Here is an 18049-nt window from a genome sequence, read left to right on the forward strand (position 1 = left end):
GTGTGTGAGAGTGCACACGTGTGTATTTAAGGTGGATAGCAGAGAGAGGATAGCAAAGAGTCAACTTTTCCAGGCACAGTACAAATAAGAGAAGAACAGCATGGGGCAGTGGAAGTGCAATTATCATCAGAAGAGAATTAGGCCTGCCTGCAAGCATGCTGTGTATCAGAAAAATCAAAAATCCTTCCCTCAGTTTCCCCAGCCTCTCTAACAACTGTCCTATTTTCTTCAAAAAAAATGCTTCTTAGCCCCATTCTATGGGGACCAGTTCCAGAGGTGACAGGATATTTTGTGCCCATTCAGGACTAAATTGAGGTTTTTCAATATGAGAGGATAGGAATGTCATGCCAAGCAAGTGCTCTTGGTGAGACATTTTGCCTCAGGTTGGCACCGCACCTTTGGGAGTTCTGGAGGGGTGCGAGTCAGAGTGGTCTTTGCTTCATCTTTTAAAGAACATCACATGCGTTAACCCTGTGTATGCAGCCAGGGTTCACTCCGGTCCTCCATGGCCCTCCTTGGGGTGACCTGCCCCTCTGCAGGCATTAACTTCAAGCAGACTTTGGTGACCATTTCTGTACAGAGGTGCATAAGGAAGGAGAGATTTGGGCATCTTTTCACCCTAACCTGTGCAACTGTAGATGGCAACCAAGGCATAATTGTAAGGATGTATTTGGGTGATATGGACCGTTGTCTACAAAGGAATTAGACTGAGATCACCAGCTCACACCACACTGAAGAGCCACTGGCCAGTAAGGCTTGAGGTGGAATTGAAATAGTGGTGAGAGGTGTCAAGTCTCATTTCCAAAGCCTTGAACTATTCACTTCCCTTACCACTGTAAAGAACTTTTCATGTCTTAGATGGATTTACTCCCTTCCCTCAGGCAGACACAGCTATTATTGCAAGAAGGATGCTTAATACTACAAAATAAGACATTTCTGTGGCTAAAACACGGAGTAATTATAAAGGGACTTACATATCTGGTTTCCCGTCCAGCTGCTCTCTGCAGTGTTGCAGACATCTGTACACAAGATAATTTGATATAACATACAACCAACAGTAATCTGACAATTCCACGAACTTTTAACTTTGTAGCAAGATATTAACTGCTAAAAGTCTAAGAAACCATCACTCTGCAACCATTATGAAATGTTCATCAGAGAGGTGAGACGTGATTCATTAAGGTTTAGCTCTCAGTGTTGAGTAATTGTTTGACTTACTATATTATTATGTGTCATAAAGATGTGACTCCAGCATCTGACCTCATAGTGTTATAGTTGCCCTTAGTATTGTGATCACGTAATCTAGGGTGACCAGATGTCCCAATTTTATAGGGACAGTCCCAATATTTGGGGCTTTTTCTTATATAGGCACCTATTACACGCACCCCCACACACCCAATCCCAGTTTTTCACACTTGCTATCTGGTCTCCCTAATATAATCTCTGGGAACTCTCAGAATGAATCTGTTAACAGACAGAAGGGGACTATCCAACCCCCAAACAGGATTTCATTTCTATTTGCATAGGAAATGTATTGGAATTATCTTCGGTTCTGTGCTATTATCCAGCAAGAACTGTCTTCTTTCATCTGATTGTCTTCTGCTGTCTGTCTAATCCATGGCATTTCTAAGGCACTCAGACTAAGATATCTGTTGAATCTCTCCTCCTGCTCCTTCTATTTCCCTTATCATTACTCTTTACTCTGGCTTCTTTCCTTCCGGGTCCAATTCTCCACTGTCTTGCACTTGGTGTAATTATATACACCTGTACAAAGTGGTATAAATAGCTATCACAGCAGAAATCTCACTCACCTGAGTAACATTTTTCAGTCACTTTACTGTATCAAAAAAATGAAAATAAAACAACCTTCCCTTAATCCCACCTGCTTCTCTAACTACTGTCCCATTTCCCTCCCTCTTCTCTTTCTCTTATGAGGCCTATGACTCGCTTCATCATTGCCCTGCTACTCATGAAATCTCTTACACCAGTGAAAAGTCAGTACAGAGTGGGTGTGGAATACTCCCACTCCAGTATGGTAATGTTTTACCTCCACTTTGCACTAGTGTAAATGACCAGACAATGTGCAGAGCAACAGCGAGTATTGTCCATTCATAGTGGACCCATTGGCATCAATGGGCTTTGGACCCACTGCCAAGATGGCCTCTTCTCCATCCTCCAGTCTGCTTTTGCTCTCTCCACTCCACCAGACTTGCCTTGACCAAGGCCACTAATTGTATGCAGCATTGTTGTAGCCATGTCAGTCCCAGGATGTTAGAGATACAAGTGGGGAGAGGTAGTATCTTTGACTGGACCAACTTCTATTGGTGAGAGACAAGCTTTCGAGCTCCACAGAGCTCTCCTTCAGGTCTGGGAAAAGTACTGAGAGTGCCACAGCTAAATACGTGATTGAACAGATTGTTTAGCATAAGTAGTTATGCATATTCTATGGGACCATTCAGACTGAAGCGGCCTGTTAACACCCCTGCAGTCATAGGGCAAAAAAAGGGGTTAGTTGGTTACAGATTGTTGTAATAACCCAATAAGTTCCCTCCCCTTTGCCAGGAAGATGGAGCAGCAGAGACTGCCTGAGGAGGCTCCAGCAACCCTACAGAAGGAATACCTGTACTGCCAGCTTCCCCCCAAATACAAATAATCTTGTGCAAGTGGACCTAAAGATTCAGAGTCTCCCCTCTGAACTAAACAGTCACAGTCTTTATGACTTCTCCTAAAATGTAAGTCTTTCCATGCCTCTAGTTTTTCCTCATTGCCCATCTGCTTGCCCTCTCTATATTGTCTGGGTTGAGGGAGTGTAGAAAGCTTGCTGAGGCTTAGCAGTAAGTGGCGAGAGGAGTGGGGTACTCAGCACCTACATCTGGATTCAGTAACCAGCCTGTTGGCCATTCACTCAGACATCCTGCCTTCTGGAAGGCCAGGTATCTCTGGATTCTTCCCTGACTACTGGACCTTCAAAGGACAAATTCCCTTTCTTCATACACTGCAACTACTCCTGCCTCCAAGTAGATATGTTGCAGTGGAGAGGAAGTGGCGCAAAAGCTGTAGCTGCTCTATCCTCCCTCTCTCTCCTGTGTCTTTTTGGACACTAAGGGGAGGATCTGTATTGATCTTGCATCTTTTAAGATTATATGTAGCTTTCTCCTGTTACATGTTTTGTATCTATGGTATGTGGCCAAGCTTACTCACTTACTTTGCCTACGTCTGAATCCATTGATGTGTGCAGGGAAGATGGAGAAGATTCACACCGGCGCTGAAAAATGGGATTTGAAAGTGCACAGACTTTGTTAATAACAAGAGAAGATAGAAAAGAGAGAAAACATTTAAATTCCACATTAGTGCTATATTACCATAGGCAAGGGATCCTGTAGGACTTGATCGATGGCAGCACAGAGTTCTTCAGTTTGTTGCCTGAGCTGGGCAGGGGAGCACATCTGGAAAAGTAAAAGCAACAGTTGAACCAGCTTTGGCTTGGTGAGTCCAACTGAAACACTGGCTGGAGAGATTTATTGTGATTACCTACCTCCGAATGTGTGTCCGAAGTAGTGTCTTCAGTCACTTTTTCTGTTTTAATTGGCTCTTCTAATGCCTAGAGATGAATAAAAAATGTTCTGATGTTAGACTGGCAGAAAATAAAAACAAGTTTTTCAGTGTGAAAGTTTCCTTACTTGGTACTTCCCCGTATCAGCTGGGAAAGAAGATAGCTCTGTACTAAGCTTCGTCAAATGAAAGTGACCATATCTTGAAACATTAAAGATGTTCTGCACAGACAGAGCACCAAATTCCAGTGATATTAGAGAGGGGTGAACCTCCTGGTGAATTTCATTGTTTGGAGCCTGATTATTCTTGGAGTTCAGAACAGTAACTAAGATGAAAATTTTTCCACGTGTAATCTAAACCCATTGTCTCCCCACCACTATTTACTTGCAGTATGTTATTTAGGCACTAGATGTCTCTATGTGCTGTATAGCATTCCAGACAAGGTGTGGTCCATGGTAAACAAGAGAATAAGACTGGGACCCAATCTCTGCAGAAGCCTCTTGGTTTGTGTCTGTGGCTGCTTTCTTTAATAAAGGACTCCTGTTTAAGAAGCACTGAGATTCCATATAACTTGACAAAGGATGCAGTAGGGGTTTTTTTTGGGAGGGGGGGGATTCTAAACAAAAAATCGTATAGATAAAGGAAAACTTTAGCTATACATTAGTAAAAGGAAAACTCCCTAAAGCCTTAATGGCTGAAGAGGGTGCCTTATTTATAAGTATCTGTTTAGATCCATTCAATTGTTTTCTCTCTTCCTCTCATCACAATCTCTCCAAAGCAGAACACAAACCCAATGTGCTTTGAATACAGGTCAAACTTTCAAACCCACAAAGTTGGTATCAGCTTTAAATTAGAGAAAATGATTTGGCCATCTCTAATTCTACCAGTAAGTGCTGAATAACCACAAAAGCCAGGCTTAGAGGAGAATTCAGAACATAATTCCTCTTTTCCTTTCTTCTTCTAGGTTCTGACCTACAGTCTAGTTGCTGTTACCCGGCTCCTGCTTTGAAGTGACTTCCAAGGAGATGCCATGCTGAGATACCATAATTACCCTCGAATCTGCTGGAGAATGATGCTAGACTGCAGGGGTCAGGATCTGTGGATTTTTAAATACATTGTGCTTTTTCAGTTTCCTTTTTATTATTTAATTAAAAAAAATATGAAAAGAGCAAAATACATTTATTTAAAGTTAGTCACCTGCCCGCTGCATGCTCCCTGCTTCAGTGGGGTTCTGTGGGAACAGTGACATCTCAGCATTGTACATGTCAGGACTCCTCATCACACAAGACAGTGTGGTTGCAAAATAAGCATGTGTTTACGTAGTGAGGCGTGGAATACCCCTCTTTACCCAGCTATTGAGGGCATTCAATACAAAATTGTAAAGTTACTGGTATTTTACTTTTGCTGCTCTTTCAATTATTGTCTGCTGTATTATATATAACATATCCTTTAAATATTTATCTCAAAATGAAAGGCTTCCATCAATCTGAAGTGATTTTTTTTTTAAACAGAACTTTCATTGAAAATGTTTAAATATCTGGGTTTCATTCCAAGTCAAACTAAAAACAAATTCTGAGATCTCAAAACTCTTCACAAAAACGGAAGTAGAGTAACTGGTAATGTGCCTGGATATAAATTAGAAAAACAACCTGTTTTATTTAGATACATAAATCAAATAAACCCTCAGAATGGAGACTCTGCTAAGCTTCTCAAAGAATTCCACCTCCATTAGGGTACTGAGCACAGTAAATCACTGAGAGAAAAAAAAAGCTTTACATGATCAGAATGCTCCCAGTGGCTGAACACACTCTGAGATGAGGAAACTATTACTTAACAGCATCTGACTAGTCTTTCCACGAGGTACCACATATGCAAAATACTACAGTGGGCAGTTTGAAAAAACATATGGCTAATCCCTTCGGAATGCAGTCATGGTATGATAGCCACGATCAGGAAATTTGTGCTGCTTGTTGCCCTTGTTGAACCTGGAGAGATGGATAATTTAAATTTTCAAGGCCATTTATCTACAGCCTTTCCCAAGCACTACTTCACTACTGAGAAAAAAGAACCACACACACTAATGAGTTTCACCACTTTTCAATCCCTTTTATTTTCGCTCTCCTTCCTTTGGAATGGACAGCTAGATTCCCCCAAAGCAGTGGAAGAGATAAGAGGAAATTGATTTATGGGTACTCAGTGCCTGTACCCAAATGGGTTAATTTTAATATACCAATAGTGTATCAAAATATAGCTGAATCTTTTTTTGATCAGTGCAATATTTTGAATTTTCACATGGTTGAAACAAACAGCATGCAAGTGCTATAAATTATTTGAAAAGTACAATTTTTTAAAATTAAAACTGTCATTTCTCAACCAGCCACTGGTCGTGTCATATAATAATCTTACTTTGCAGCATTATTGCTATCAGCAATAAGGAGAGAACAAGCCAAGTTTGTCATCCTGGTCTGCTGGTTTAACAGTATGAAAAACAGCATTCCTGCTTAAATCCTTCACCTTTTGTTAAAATATTAAACAGAAGGAGCAATAGTTTCAAGGTGAAGTGTAACAGAGAGCGTAAATAAATGTGTAATAATAAATAATTAGATAATTACACATTTAACTGCTCATTTGTCCTTACACATGTGAGATTTTTGTGGGTGTAATGTATGCATCTCATTGAGATCAATGTTGACAGTATGGCCCTCCAGAATTCCTGTGATTGCTAAACTAGTGGTAAAGCAGAAAGGAAATGGATGAACAAGCTGATTTTGAGCCTGGATATTTTATTAGAAGAATCAAGGCACTTTACAGTATAGATTGTACAGAAATCAATCACTTCACCCACTAGTGTAATTATTTTTCAAATGGCTCAAGGCCTATACTCTGTTCGGTACCAGCCACACTCCGTAAAAATTGTCTTCTTATCATATGAATTTTCAGAATCCTGTGTTGAGCAAAGCAAGTGAAGGGGTTTTGGTTTTGGTGGTTTGTTTGGAGGGGGGGGCAGTTTGCTTCATCTCTCTAGCACATTTTTCCTTACCAATACATTTCTAAAGCCTTAGCATGTACAAAAAATCCTTTCCACATGAGGGAGCTTCAACTATCATCAGCTCCTCGTATAATTATATTTTTTCTTAAAGATCCCGGGAAATGACTCTGAAAGGATTGACTACCATGAAACTTTGATACAGTTCGAACTCAAAAGTCTGCAATGGCTTTTAAAAAGAAAGAGGGAGCTCCAGAGCCTGCTTTGCAAAATTGTATGTTGACAGATGGGCTCTGCCATTTTAATAATCACACAAACTGATAAATCATTTATTTCCCATTTTACACCTAGCGATGGGTCTCTAACTAGAAGTAAATGTTTTTTTAGCATGACTCTTTGATGCAAGATTTTCATCTGGCAAATGTGTGATTAGGTGGGGTTTCCTGGATTGTTTTGTTTTTCCTAGGTGTGTAAATCCTCTTGAAATGTTGTTTTAAACCCATATGATGTTAGTCAAATGATATTGTTTTAATGGGGATCGCAAAGCATATCCCTGAATGCTAAATCCAAATAATATAAAATCAGTCTCAGTATTTCAAACCAAAATATATACCATATTTGTATGCTGTTTGTGACGATCAGAATAGGCCCGTCCCACCATGAGCACCACCACAGAAACACTTTGTTTTTAGGGTGCCAGCTCAATCACACTTAGGTCGACTATGTCTCCTCAAGCTGGAAATCATACTTTCAGCTCAATGGGCAGACGTGCCCCAAGACTTTTCACCTAAACTGGCCTGATCTTGTCAAGAATTATATGCTAAAAAAAGTGATTTATATAATTAAAACCTAGTTCTCTTGCACCTCTCCTTATAAAAATATTAGGTTCAAAAATTTAAATAATGATAGCTGGAATAAAATTATTGGCAATAGCAATAACTATCTTTGGGCTAGACTGTGACTTGAACTACAAACCTTCACATGAGTAATAACCCCCCTTTCCTTTGTGTGGGCTACCAGGACTGGGTGCTCTGGGCTTTGTTGGTGCTGTGTGCCTACTTACTCCCTCCTGGAGCTGGTAGGTGGAGAATGTGTGTCAGCCAACCCAGTTGAGCTGGTACAGGAGGATGTTGTAGTTAGTTGCTGGTAAAGGCCAGTAGAAAATTACTCTCTTCCTCTCCCCAAAATGAGGGAGAAGCAGGGAGGGAACTGTACCTTGGAGTGGTGCTTGAGTCATAATACTTATCATGCCCATTTGGGGTCCAACTTAGGACCCCAAGTCTTATTGAAAGTTAATGGGACTTAGGCTCCTACAAACCAATTTTTCAAAGGTATTTAGGTGCCTCAGGGAGAGATTTACAAAAATGTCTAAGCAGGTTAGGTGCTAACTCCCACTGAAATCAATGGGAATCTTTCTAGTGACTTTAATACAAGCAAGAATGATGCTGGACAAAATTTTCAAAAGGTGAGAGTCAAAGGTACTTAGGCTTCTAAGTCACGGGTGATTTGAAAATTTAACCCTTCGTTCAAAATTAAAGTTGTCAATTGCACCATTGTCTTCAATGGTTGTTTTGTACACGCAAGGACTGCACTTCACTGTATAATCAAAATTTAACACCAGACATTTGTCACTGTCTTAGAACTGTGAAAATCTAGCCCTTTGAAGCTTGCCAAAGAACATTTTAGACAGTGTGATGTAAACTGCAACTCCCACGGGAAGAAATATTTTTGTAGAAACTCAGAATAGGAAAGTCTTATAAAACACTACTGGCCCTGAAGAATAGTAGCATATATAATCCTGAATAGTCAGCCCACAGTATTTATGTTTTGAAATATTCCCAGCATTAATGTCAGGAAAATCTTAATTATGAAAAGTTCTTAAGTAGAATGTGCTTGAATACATGAGGCAATTTTCATGCTCTTGAGCAAACACTAACCTTCTGCTCCATAAGCAAGGTGTTTGTAGGGATTGCTGCAAAGGCCTTGTAGCTTGTCTTGATCTTGTATTGCTAGAAGGGGTAAGCAGGAATGGGAATGAAAAAAAAAAGGTATGATAGAATTAAAGCTAATTCTACCAATCTCATTGACAAGTTATCAATGATAAAGTGATTACATTTGGTTTGAAAAAGCTTTTTCTTACAGAAGAACTACATGGGCTTCACTTCATGGTGCTATTTTCATGGTTTTATAATTATTAAAAAACAATCATATGAATATTTCATATATAAGACATAAGTACAGCTGGGGAACTGTTAGCAGCACACAATTTCTTCAGTTAACTTGGAAAAGTATCCATAAAGAAAGCTGTTGAGGTTTTTATTTTACAAGTTTTCTTTTTATTTGCAATGACTTAGTGGAAGGACTGCGCAAACCTATTCCTGCCTATCTATTTCTCATGAACTGTTCACTTCAACTGTGGCTTCCTCAGTGGTTCACATGGAAGCTAATGGAAGTTTTGTCATTGATTTTAATGAGGCAGACTCAGGCTTCTATGGCCTGGATATTTGCTATTTGTGCTGTGTGGATTGGTCAACTAACGTGGTATTGTTTTGATCCCTGTCCTGGTAACTCCAAACCCAAGAAGACCTTTCAAGATGTCTCTGTGGACCCTTCCATTGTAAATAGCCGTGCAATATTCACAGTTTTGCCAACCTCACGCCTCCAAAAAATCATAAATCAGGCCCACCAAAATTATGAGATTGGGTTTAAAAGCATGAGGTTTTTTTAAATCATACATTTTAGATTTTTTTTTTAATTTATCTTTTGGTTTATGAGCCTTTAGGTTCATACTTTCAAGCTTTTCTCTGCAACTATGAGAGCTTGAAACTTACTTTAAAAAAAAAATTAAAGCTCAGATTCTCATATAATTACATGATTTCAAGACCTGGGGCTTTTAACAAAAATACCATAGTGTGAGGGGTGGCACCACTGTTCACATAATTATTTGTGTGTATGACTATTTGTGACATTTTCCCTCTCACAAATACTCCAATGAACAAATTTGCACTCACATGAATCGTCAAAAAAAAAAAAAAAGTAAATAAAATATTGTCACAAATAGCACCAAAGTGAATGGTCAGTTTTAATGTGAACAAATGTTAATGAATACTTTTCTGCCATGTTCATCCAGTTCTAGAAATAAAGTAACAAAATTATCTACTTTGCTTTTTTCACTGTGTTGTACTGGAGGCAAGTCAATTATTAGATTAAAGATTGTATAATAAGCTTTACTATTGGGTTCTTCAGTTAATACTTTTTCCTGGCTTCATGAGTATCTAATTTCTACATAATTTATTTCTAATAATAAGGTTTTTCTTAATCCGCCTCTTCCAACAAGAATACTATTGTACACAAATGTTGTAACATTTGCTCCCTAACCAGGAACTTTTTTTTAACAGACTAATGGAAGGAAAAAAATGGAAGAAAAAATTACTCTCTTTTGTCATGATCTTTGCTTAGGTTTGTCACAGCTGTTCTATATGGCCTTGATCCTGCAGTTTGCTACATCCACAAGCGGGAAATTGCAAGATCAGGGCCTATATTAGTTAATGGTAAAATTTTCAAAAGCATTTAAGTGACTTAGAGCCTACATCCCATTTTCATAAGAGACTTATGAGCCTAACTCATTGATTTTCAATTAACTTTAGACAGCTATGGACCACATTTGTAAAAATATTAAGGTACCTAAGGATCGAGATAGGTGCCTAGTAGGATTTTCAAAAGCTCCTACATTCCTAACTCCCAATGAAATTCCTAGGCACCTAAGTCACTTTTGAAAATGGGAGTTAGGCTCCAGCATCATTTGAGTGGTTTTGGAGATTTTCTCCAATGTCTGTATAGGTTTCAGAGTAGCAGCCGTGTTAGTCTGTATCCGCAAAAAGAACAGGAGTACTTGTGGCACCTTAGAGACTAACAAATTTATTAGAGCATAAGCTTTCGTGGACTACAGCCCACTTCTTCTCTATATGCATCCGAAGAAGTGGGCTGTAGTCCACGAAAGCTTATGCTCTAATAAATTTGTTAGTCTCTAATGTCTTTATAGTGCTTTTAAAAATACAAACCATATACTGTGATGGGGGGCTGTTAGCAGCAATAAATAGAGCCCCTTTGGGCAGCCAGCACCCTCATCACTTAGGACATCCAGGGCACTGGGTAGTTAGAGTAGGAGGGAGTTAGCTCGTTTATGGGAATCACTTGCACCTGTAGGGAATCTGACACACTACTGGAGTAATTAGCTCACCAATTGGATAGCTCAGAAAAGAAAGCAAGCAGTATGAAAAGCTGAGCTACACTGTGCTGTAGCTAAAGCACTGGGCAAGAAATAATAATAAAGACACTTGATGAAGGTACCTCGTGGAGTGTGTTTGCTGTTGAATCACAAGGAGAGCTCACCAGTCAGGGTTTCCAGGGATGGAGGAGGAACAAGCTTACATATATACATATTGGTATATAAATATATAAAAAGCTAAATATTCAAAACAAAACCCTTCAGCATTATAGGCACATCTTTTTGCATTAGCAATTGCATGTGTTTTGGTGCCTAATGATCTGAATTCACTTGCAAGTCTGATAGGGGCATCTAAATAGGTGCATCTGAAGGTCTAATTGTGCTCACATTTAATTGCATGTGCACAATTGTATGCACAATACTGAAAGTTGATATTAAGGCCAGGAAACAGTCAGCGGCATAATATACAACGAAGCACAAACACATTAAAAAAGCCTGCAGTCCTCCTTCTATTGAAGCAAGTAGCATTTTGCTGTTGACCTCAATGGTAACAGATTCAGATTGAAAAAAATATGTAAAGTAAGGAAAATAGATTTGTAAAGGGAAAATCTATAATTAAGTATATGTAATAATCATGTAATGTATTGTGACAAACTGCCAAAGAGAAGATTCTCAGAGTTAAATATTCTTCATTCACCTTTATCTCATTATTCCTGACATTTACACATTGCTTTCTGCAATACTTGAGCACAGTAAAGTAAATGAAAGGCAGAGTGAGAGATCTTAATTTTAAATTACTGGATTTAGATCTTATAACATTTGGGGGGGGGGGGGATTTCAAGAGTGGGCATACTCATTAGAACTGTAAAAATCCAGGAGCAAATGGAATAATTGCATGCCTATTTGAATGTTCAATTATTTGATATTCTCACATAAGCATAGGTTGTGTGTAAACATATGTGGATTTTGTGGGCAAGCTAATTTCATTCCTTGAAACTTCAGCCTTTAATGTTATTATAAAGCACAGTATTTTTGTTGTGTTTAATATTTTATATATATATATAATCTACACACAAAATCACTAAAGCTTAAAAGCTCTGGTAAAAATTGTGCAGACACTGTTCCTAGAAATTGTAGCATTCCTTTTGAACCAATTGCTCTTTCATTAAAATTATGATTCCCCTGAGATCATAATGGCTTCTTCAAAGCCCATGCAATCTTCAAATTGTTCTACGTAAAAACAAAAATGTGCAAGTCCCTCCAACATTTCAGGGGGAGACACAACGTCTTCAAGAATTTTCACTGCAGGAACAAGTTGTCCAAGTCAGAAAATTCAATACTTCAGGGATGAAATTCTGGCCCCATTGAAGTCAGTGAGAGTTTTGCCAGGATTTCACTCCAGAAGTCCAACTTTAGAAAGGCTGAAAGAAGTGTCTGTTGTCTGGGACATTTTCCCAGGAACACAGCCTGTGGAAAGACATTACACAGCCAGAAGACAAATAAGGAGAAGATTAAGACAAATGAGGAGGCTAGGGCATGTGGGAAAGAAAAGAATGATGGGGAGCAACATGGAGAATGGAGAAAAGGAAAATATGGGAGGGGTTTTATCTACTTAGTTGATATGGGGAACAAGGAACCGACATCAAGATTATTAGACAGGAAAATTGGAAACATTATGAAGCACAGAAAAATTCATGACATTCTTTACAAGCCTACATGCCTGACTGCCCTTCAATGCCGGAGTGATGTCCTCATCAGAACACATGCTGGGGACATTACACTGAGAGCCAAATGTGTAGGAGGCATAGAAATAAAAAAAGACATGTTTAAGACAATATACTGGTATTGAATGCTTCTCTTACCCTGTAACTGAGGCATTGAGTACAGTGTTTTCAACACTACAGCAAAACAAGGAAGAGCAAGGAAAAAAGAGAAATAAAAAGGGAGACAAGAAAGCTCAACAGTTTCTGAATGCAAATGCGCAACAGAAGAAGCAATGTTTCCTAATCTCCTAATGTTGAATTTTTAACTAGTATTGTGTTAACAATATTTTTCTTACTTGCTAGATATGTAACAATTTTTCACTGGCAAGGGTGATAACTAGTGTTCATTGAAAAATGGATTTGTTTGCTATGGAAAGTTTTGTCTTTTTGTTAAACTTGAATTTTTAGCCAAAAATGCTAATAGGGTTGTTTGTTTTTTGTTTTTGTTTTCAAATGAAAAATCAAAACTTAAAAGAAAGCAGACAACTGCCACACACACAAAAATCATGTAATTGAAAACCCAATTTTCCATGAAAAAAAATTATGGAAAATTTGGACTAGCCCAGGTAATAACTAAAAGTAGGTGTTGTGCCAGTCTGTACCCAGGTTTAGTCATTTTACAAGAATATGATAAATTTTGTACTGTATAAAGTATGCCTTGTGAGGTACCATTTGAAAACTCGTAATTTGATCATTACTGTCCTGGTAAAAGATGTGTGGCAACATTGTATGTAAAATTATAAGATTCTATGTATGATGTTACTAAGACATATTCCAAATCTGGGGAAGCAGCCACAAACCAGTTCCTCAGAGACAAAAGGCCAACTGATGCCTCAGCCAGGTTTCAACAAAATGAAATCAACCATCACCTGGTTAATCAGCCATTCTTTGGCAGGAAAAAAAGAGGTGAACAAGAAATTTACATCTTGGAAAAGAAATAGCAGGTGGTTCCCAGCCCCACAGACTTTCTGTCTCCTGTACCCCAGCTCGAGATGATGCTCAGAGAAGAGGAAAAAGTATAAGAATGGGGAACAGACACCCAAGTTAGTCCTCCCTTTCTCTCTACCCATGGCAGCCACAACACCTGAGGAACAAAGAAACAGATTTGGACTGAGGGAGGGATCCTGTCTGAAATGAATTCAGCCAGAAAGACTCTGAAGCACTTGGCGAGAGAGACTTTTGCTTTGAATTCACGTAGTTTGTTAAGTTAGTTGTTTTTTACCTTTATTTTCTTGTAACCAAATTTGAACTTTTATGCCTCATTACTCGTAATCACTTCATATTTTTCTGTCATTAATAAACGTGTTTTATTGTTTTATCTAGACCAGTGTGCTTGGATTGAAGTATTTGGGAAACTCCATTTGAAATAACAGGATTTGTGCATATCATTTTCTATTTAAAAAATGACAGCCTTTATATGAGCTTGAGTTGTTTAGGAGAGGGCTGAGCAGTACAAGACACACACTTCTGGGGAAAGTCTGGGACTGGGAATTTACTGGTGTTGCTCTGCAGTGTAATTCAAGAGTGGCTGGCCATAGCACTCATACAGTATAGCCGGGAGTGATTTACATACTGGAGGCTGTGTGTGGGCAGACTACAAGTGGTTGCTTTCACAGTGAAGCAGTGTAAAAGGCACCCGGGATGAAGAATTGAGGGGACACAGCTGTTCAACAGTCCAGATTGTACCCCGAGTAATGTCACAGGTGTAATTTCCAATAATACAAGCCTCTGTCCCGCAAAGTACTTATATATGTATTTAAATTTAAGCACAAGTAGTTGCTGTGAGGCTGTATAATTAAATATGACCACTTATATCATTGAAATTACCATTGTTATACAATTACAACAAATCTTGTACCGAGTATGTCACATAAGGTGTTAGGGGAAAAGTTATGATTTTCTAAGCAGGGCTGGCTCCAGGCACCAGCTTAACAAGCAGGTGTTTGGGGCGGCCAAGGGAGAGGGGCAGCACCTGTGGCAATTCAGGGGCAGCAGGTCCCTCGCTCCCTCTAGAAGCGAAGGACCTGCCGCTGAACTGCCGCCGCCAATCGCGGCTTTTTTTTCTTTTCCCAATTGCCGCCGCCGGTCACAATCATGGCTTTTTTTTTTTTTGCTTGGGGCGGCAGAAATGCTGGAGCCGGCCCTGTTTCTAAGCATGATTATCCTGTTTATATGCATCTTTGTAGCTAAAGTTATGAATATTGGCTATGCATTGGTATCTTATACATGTGTTGTATTCCTGGTTAGAATTTACATTAGACCCAGAAAGCTATGTGTTGATGGCCCATTAAGGGCACTTCACCCTACCAATGGGTCATAGAAGAAACTCATCCTGCCCAGTAAACCTTTCCTGTGGATGCCTCAGCCAGAATATGGGCAATGGCTGCCCCTCTGAGTCATCAAAGCATGTAAGGACATGTGATATGCTCATGTGACCCTGGACTCCATCTTGGGCCAGTAACTTTCCATGCACTGAGCTATGAGCTTTGTTTGAGATAGTAAATTTCCAGGCACATGGCAGAAAATACAAAAGACCCCTGAGATATCTCCATTGTGCATGTTTCCTGCCCTGATTCTCTGGACTGTGGATTTACAACTAAAAGGAGCATTTTTGAACTATGGACTGAGGAGCTTCCAACCTTTTGGAAGTCACCAGAGAGACTTTACAAGCCAGCAGTCTATTCCATCACTGCTACAAGCCTGATATAAGGATTTTGCAATCACTTGTATGTATATGATCTATTAACCATTATTAACTCTCTTCTTTTCTTTTATTATTAAACCTTTAGCTTTAGTTACTAAAGGATTGGCATCAGTGTGCTTCTTGGGTAAAATCTGAGTTATATATTGACCTGGCTAAGTGGCTGATCTCTTTGGATTAGAAGGACCCTATAGTTGATGAAAATAGTTTTCAGCAAACACTTATCATATAATCCAGTGTCTGGGTGGTAGAACCAGGGCTGGAATGCCTAAGGAGACTGCATTTTTGACTTCTTGTTAACCACTGTGGTGAGACAGATGTTTACTTTTGTTACTGGCTTGGTATAAGATAATGAGTAATGCGCAGTTTGGGGTCATCTTGCCCTATTTCTCAGCAGTTTGTCCTGAATTTGGTATCCTCATCTCTGACCCACTGAGGCAAGGTGATAGTTGCACAAGACTTTTCTTTCTACAGGGCTGATGCTGAGAGGAGCTGAACACCTGTGACTTCAGTGGGAGCTGCAAATGCTCAGCACCGCTCAGGATGGGGTCATGTGTTTTTGCAAGCTCTTATTCTCACAGGCTGTGATCACAAAACAAGAAGAGGGCCGGGTGCAAACAGTGCTACTGAGACCTGTTTCTGAAATAGAATGATGATTCACCTGTGAAAGCACGGTTCAAGAACAGGTCATATACCACCCAGATATAAACACGAGAAAATGTTTAACTTGCATAGGATGAGAAAATGTGTTAATCTGCAAGTGATTAAAATTAGGAACACATGTATTAGAGGGTTGAAAGAAAATAATCCAGTTAGTGCCTGCGAGTTGCAGGTTCAATTATTACTTGCCATTCCACAATTATTAAAACCTGACAAAAGTGTTTAGATTGTACAGTGAGGGCCACTATAAAAAACAGACAATAGAAAGAACTGTTGTTGTTGGGTTTTTTTTGTACTGGTAGCAGGTGCTTGTGAAAATTAAAATATATGTTTTTTTTTTCTTTTAATGGATGAATATGGTATCCATTAAACTAACAGGATTGACTTCAAGCAGGTATAGGGCCTGATCTGGTGTCAACCAGAGTCTTTCCAAGGACATCAATTAACTTTGGATCAGGTCCACAGCGCAGACAGGTGCACTGTGTGCAGCCCTACATTGCTGTGTCAATGCACCAGCAGTAAATCCTGATTTACATCCCTCTCCTATCCCAGTCCTCAGCTACGCAAAAGTAGAGCCTGCCAACTACTAAATTACGTGCTGTTCTTTGTAATATGGACCACTGGCAATTCAACTGAGCCCAACACATTGAGGGTCTGATTCTGCAACCTTTCCATGAATACGTCTACTGACTTCAGTGGGACTACTCACATGAATGATGCCCGCAGCACTGAGGCCTACTTGTCATCTGTGACCTATGGAAAAATTTCACTCCAGGAGTGAAGTCCTAGCTCAGCTGGATTCAATGGCAAAACTCCCGTTCACTTCAGCGGGTCCAGGGTTTCACCCTAGGTCTTTAGAGGTGAAAGACTAGTTTTATTTCCAGAATGGGGATATACAGGATTGGGATTATTATCCCCCAAGAAATTTTGTGGGAAATACATGAAGGATGGTGTCAAGACTGTATCCCCACTTTGAACTTTAGGGTACAAATGTTGGGGCCTGCATGAAAACTTCTAAGCTTAACTACCAGCTTAGCTCTGGTCCGCTGCCACCATTTCCCAATTGGATTCCCTCCCTGGGAAGCCTTGAGAAACCTTTCACCAATTCCCAAACCCCTTGGATCTTAAAACAAGGAGAAATTAACCATCCCCCCTCCTTCCTCCCACCAACTCCGGGTGAATACAGATCCAACCCCCTTGGATCTAAAACAAGGAAAAATCAATCAGGTTCTTTTAATACTTCTTCTTTTAATAAGAAGGCTTTTAATTAAAGAAAAAGGTAAAAATCATCTCTGTAAAATCAGTATGGAAATTAACCTTACAGGGTAATCAAACTTAAAGAGCTTAGAGGACTCCCCTCTAGTCTTAGGTTCAAAGTACAGCAAACAAAGATAAACACTCTAGTAAAAGGTACATTTACAAGTTGAGAAAACAAAGGAAAACTAACACGCCTTGCCTGACTATTTACTTACAAGTTTGAAATAGGAGAGACTTGTTTAGAAAGATGTGGAGAACCTGGATTGATGTCTGGTCCCTCTCAGTCCCGAGAGCAAACACACTCCCCAAAACAAAGAGCACAAACAAATCCTTTCCCTTCCCCCCCCCCCAAGATTTGAAAGTATCTTGTCCCCTTATTGGTCCTTTAGGTCAGATGCCAGCCAGGTTACCTGAGCTTCTTAACCCTTTACAGGGAAAAGGATTTTGGAGTCTCTGGCCAGGAGGGAGTTTATAGTACTGTACACAGGACAGCTGTTACCCTTCCCTTTTATAGTTATGACAGATAGTCTGTACGATAGGTAAAAAAATATGGTCTTCAGGAGAATCTGTGGCCACATCCAGCAACACACTTAAGCACATATGTAATTTTAAGCACGCGAGCAGTTCTGTTGAAGTCAAGCACTCAGGTAAAGGATATGAGACCAGCAAGTCAATGGAACCACTCACATGTTTAAGTCATATTCATGTGTAAGTGTTTTGCTGAATCATATCTTTTAAGAGACTAGGACAGAAGTGCCACTGGCAGGGATGATTTAAAGATATCCAGAGAAGGGCTGAACTGCTATAGAGGGAGTCATTTTCCTTTTGATTCAAACACTAATTCGTTATATTTATTATTACATGGTCCCCCAAAATGAGCTGCACACTTCATAACACATATA

The 18049-nt window shown here is 39.5% G+C and overlaps 1 protein-coding gene across 11 annotated transcripts in view; it reads right to left on the bottom strand.

The window, feature by feature from the left end:
- Positions 1-18049, bottom strand: part of MLIP (muscular LMNA interacting protein) — a 173445-nt gene that overhangs the window by 77755 nt on the left and 77641 nt on the right. For 8 of the 11 annotated variants that reach the window (XR_008444439.1, XR_008444440.1, XM_054023334.1 and 5 more), the window contains 5 exons: positions 8476-8547; positions 3536-3601; positions 3363-3446; positions 3206-3265; positions 975-1019 (listed from right to left, as the gene is read on the bottom strand). Coding sequence is in view for 9 of the 11 variants with exons in the window: in XM_054023334.1 (XP_053879309.1) it covers positions 975-1019; positions 3206-3265; positions 3363-3446; positions 3536-3601; positions 8476-8547 (327 nt within the window). In the remaining 2 variants the exon portion in view is untranslated. The remainder of the gene's footprint in view (positions 1-974; positions 1020-3205; positions 3266-3362; positions 3447-3535; positions 3602-8475; positions 8548-18049) is intronic. The other 3 variants (XM_054023337.1, XM_054023336.1, XM_054023342.1) reach the window with 2 other exon arrangements.

The sequence above is a fragment of the Malaclemys terrapin genome, chromosome 3, assembly GCF_027887155.1.
Source record: "Malaclemys terrapin pileata isolate rMalTer1 chromosome 3, rMalTer1.hap1, whole genome shotgun sequence".
Taxonomy (NCBI): domain Eukaryota; kingdom Metazoa; phylum Chordata; order Testudines; family Emydidae; genus Malaclemys; species Malaclemys terrapin.